Source organism: Bison bison, unplaced genomic scaffold, assembly GCF_000754665.1.
Source record: "Bison bison bison isolate TAMUID 2011002044 unplaced genomic scaffold, Bison_UMD1.0 scf7180017864297, whole genome shotgun sequence".
In the NCBI taxonomy this organism is placed as follows: domain Eukaryota; kingdom Metazoa; phylum Chordata; class Mammalia; order Artiodactyla; family Bovidae; genus Bison; species Bison bison.
In genome coordinates this window covers 6,604,063-6,607,705 of record NW_011494869.1, presented here as the reverse complement: position 1 = coordinate 6,607,705, position 3,643 = coordinate 6,604,063, and the positions used below count along the sequence as shown (strand labels likewise).

The window sequence follows — 3,643 nt, the reverse complement described above, 5'->3', positions numbered from 1 at the left end:
TGAGGAAGGAGCGGCGGGGGGGAGGAGGGGGCTGGACCCAGGGTCTGGCTACAGCTACAGCTGACCACAGCTTGTAATGCCCTGACCAAGCCCTCCGGCACACCCACCCTCCACTCCACCCACCTGGGGGAGACACCCTGGAGACACAGGAACAGTGTGGTGCAAGAAGGGGTAGATTTCTCCTCAGGACAAGCCTCTGGCCCCTCCAAACACTGAATTAAGAATCAGGGCTAATGCACAGGCAGAAGGGCGTTGGCAGGCTCTGCTACCAGGGGTGGGGGCCCTGGTTCCCCAAGGGCTGGCCGGGTGTATCAGGGGCCTGGCGGGGGCTTACCGAGGATGACGGGCCGTGTGTGGTTACTGAGCTCGGCCTTGGGCGTGGTGTGCGGGGGGAACAGCACATTGAAGAGCCAGAAAGGGGCGGCGGGGGGGAGCAGCAGCCCCAGCAGCAGCAGGACCCACTGCCTCGGGGAGCCGGGCAGCCCCATTCCAGCCCTAGTGCCTGGTGCCCGCTAAAGCGGTCCTGGGCTGGCCTTATCTGGAGTGGGGGTGGGAGGGGCCCCAGGGACAGTGGGAGGGACAGCCTGGCCAATGGGGCTGGCCAGCGGTTGCCGGAAAGGGGCACAGCCTTAGGGAGCCGGCTCTGGGCCTGGATTCAGTCCCGCCTTCTTCCCCCGTGCCAGGGGAAACAGAGCTGGGGCAGTGGGAGGCCCAGAAGTACACAATGTTTTATTGAAAAAAGTCAGGCTTCAGCTGGCTGGTTCCATTCAACTTGGCTTGGTGGGGGTCCCCGCCCACAGGAGCTGAGTCAGATCTTCCTGCAGGCGGGCTGGGCCGGATCCCTCCCTCGTCACCCTTCCCCTCCTCTCTGATGGTGACATCCAAACAATAAATATGCAATAAATAGCGCTCCCGGGCCAGCTGCCTTCAATCCCCACGTCAGCCCCCACCAGTTTTCTCCAGTCTGGACAGGCATCCTGGCGTGTTGGACGGGCAAGTCCCCGAACCTCTCAGGGTCCCGAGGGACCTCGGATCCATCTCCATGGCCAGGTCTGGGCCCAGTCTCCAAGGAGACCTAGTAAAGCTGGGTCCAGGGTGAGGCCAGGCAAAGTGGGGCTGGCAGGTGGGTGCTGGAGGAGGGTTGTGTGTTACCCTGGACACCTTCACTCTAGGCCACAAGGCTGTACTGGGCTCAGGAGTAGATGGTGATGACTTCACGGCCACCGCCACGTACCAACAGCACTCGTTCGAGGCCCTCAGTCAGCACCTCCAGGAACTCCATGTCTGTGGGGCATCAGTCAAGGAAGCAGCGCCCACGGAAGCACCCAGGGAAGTCTAGCCCATCAAGCAGAGCTGGGGTACCCTGCAAACCCCCAGGGCATCCAGGGACAGGAGCTCCCAGCCTGACCTCATACATTGCCCACCTCCCCACCAAAGGATCCAGTTCTCATCACCCTCGCTGTTCTTGGGTGGGCCGGGCATGTTCAGTAGGACCAGGCGGGCGTCATGGGAGCGTGTGACAATAACTTCATTGAGCTTCACGGCCGTGTGCATACGCCGCACATTAGACTGGTCCCTGCAGATAACGTGGCTGATCATGGATCCCACCCCTGGAACACCCCACCGGGCTCATCTGCCCCCATCCCACCTCCGCCCCCATCCCACCTTCACCCCCGGCCTGGATATGGCTGGGTCCATTTCTGCTGCACTCACGGCTTAATATGCACCAGCTCCCGGAAGTTGTCAGGCGTGTGGCTGGGGTCCCAGGGTTCTGTGGCCATGTACTTGTCCCTGGTCCATGTCATCTGGATCTTGTCAGTCCCAGCTGCAGACTCATCCTCCTCGTCAGAGTACAGGCTCTCCAGCCGCAGGGCTGAGTGCCGGTCCTTGACTAGCTGGGCCTGAGGACAACCAGAGGAGGTCGCCTCAGCGCCGTCAGGGGCCAAGCTGGCCCAGAGTGATCACTCAGCCTCAGGGAAATGAGGGGGGCTGCAGTGAGTCATTCTGATGCCCCCACTTGATGGCCTCTTCCCAGGCTGGACCCTGCCCTGAGCTGAAAAAGGTCACTGACCTCTCGCTCCCGCTCTGTCTTGGTCAGCCTCATCTGCCGCAGCATCTGGGAGCGCTGCTCCATCATCAGTGTCCGCTCGTAGGTATATGCAGAGATGTCGCTGTTGTGCTGGGGAGACGGTGAGCCATGAGGACCAAGCTACAGGGGTGGAGCGGGGCATCCACAGGGCTAAGGTGGGCAGGAGGCTCACCATCTCCACCACCTCCACCTCTGCCTCTAGACGTAGGTGGTATAGGAAGATGGCTAGATCCTTCTTCATCTGGATGCTGTTGTCGTCCATCTGGGCCACCGTGAAGATGCGCATCCGGCATTTCCTCCAAACCTGCGGCCAGGGAGGGTGGTGGTTCAGGCGCACACCCTCCTCTGCAGGCCCAGCCCCTCGCGCCATGGCCTGAGCGCCTGGCCTACCTTGTGCTGGCGCAGCAGAAAGGGCAGGAGCATGAGCATGCCGCCGTCATGGACAATCCACCACACGTCGATGTGGCCCTCCAGGTAGCGCTCGTGGTTGCTGGGGTAGAAGGCGATGTTCTTGGGCACAAGCAGGGCCAGGTGGGCAGCCGTGGTGCAGCGCACGGTGTCTGGGGAGAAGGGGCACTATCGATTGTCAGCCCATGACCCTCTGGTCTCTGCCCTCGCTTAACCCCTGGCCCCTGCCCTATGTGGTCGAGCCCAGGCCCTGAGTCTCACACACCAATAAAGGTCTTCCAGGCGCGTGGGTCCTCGCTCTGTCGCCAGCCGTAGGGCCAGCCCAGCACCACGGTGTTGTGCCTCATGCCACCCAGGCCGCAAGACTGGATGAGGTGGGCCAGCCCCTCCCGCACCTTGCTGGCCACCACTACCTGGCAGAAGCCCTTCACCTTCTCAATCTCCATCATGTTCTTGATTGTCTGTAGGGAACATACCCAGGTCAGAAGGCAAGGCCATCCATGTGCCCTTTGTTCCCTGCCCAGGCCCCAGGGTACAGAGCTGCTTGGTGGTGGGGGAGGAGATGGGGGCAAGGTGCCCACCCAGAGACCATGCTTGCAAGATGGAACCTTCATATCCACCTGGCTCCTGCTCTCAGCTCTCACCTAGCTAGCCAGGACCGGTCCCCTCCCCTATGTACCAGCTACAGCCCGGACATCTCCAGTCTGGTTCAGGGTCCTCCCACCCCCGACTCCCGCCCCGGCAGTACCTGCTCAGCGGCCTGGGCCTCGCCGTAGCTCTCCAAGAAGCTGCCCTGGATGACAGAACCGACGATGGTCAGGCCCTTGCCAGCTTTAAGCTGGGAGGCGAAAGTGAGGAGCCGCGGGTACTTCACGTGAAGGTCCTCATCTAACTTCAGCAACACCAGTAGCTGAGGCCTGAGTGGCCAGATGGAGAGGCAGCCTGAGACCAGGGCCAGAGGTCTGCAGGGACCCAGCTCCCTCCTCTCTTGGCTCACAGGCCCCCTCAGGTAGCAATGATCCAAGGCCTGATAAGCAGGACGGTGCCCCTGGCAGCTCAGGACAGGGAACACGGACTAGGGAGGGAAGCCAGCACCTTGTGACTCTCTCCTCTCACAGGGTCGCCCCCCTGAGAACCTCGACCTCC

The 3,643-nt window shown here is 62.0% G+C and overlaps 2 protein-coding genes across 2 annotated transcripts in view; both read right to left on the bottom strand.

The window, feature by feature from the left end:
- Window positions 1–612, bottom strand: part of LCAT (lecithin-cholesterol acyltransferase) — a 3,632-nt gene extending 3,020 nt beyond the window's left edge. Inside the window, exon 1 of the mRNA XM_010851007.1 lies at window positions 335–612. Within this exon, the coding sequence (XP_010849309.1) occupies window positions 335–488 (154 nt within the window). The 5' untranslated portion in view covers window positions 489–612. The remainder of the gene's footprint in view (window positions 1–334) is intronic.
- Window positions 613–714: 102 nt separating this feature from the next.
- SLC12A4 (solute carrier family 12 (potassium/chloride transporter), member 4) overlaps window positions 715–3,643 on the bottom strand; it is a 22,184-nt gene continuing 19,255 nt past the window's right edge. Inside the window, exons 17-24 of the mRNA XM_010851006.1 lie at window positions 3,246–3,414; window positions 2,763–2,958; window positions 2,480–2,649; window positions 2,262–2,393; window positions 2,072–2,179; window positions 1,714–1,901; window positions 1,443–1,576; window positions 715–1,284 (exon numbers count right to left, since the gene is read on the bottom strand). Coding sequence (XP_010849308.1) covers window positions 1,193–1,284; window positions 1,443–1,576; window positions 1,714–1,901; window positions 2,072–2,179; window positions 2,262–2,393; window positions 2,480–2,649; window positions 2,763–2,958; window positions 3,246–3,414 — 1,189 coding nt within the window. The 3' untranslated portion in view covers window positions 715–1,192. The remainder of the gene's footprint in view (window positions 1,285–1,442; window positions 1,577–1,713; window positions 1,902–2,071; window positions 2,180–2,261; window positions 2,394–2,479; window positions 2,650–2,762; window positions 2,959–3,245; window positions 3,415–3,643) is intronic.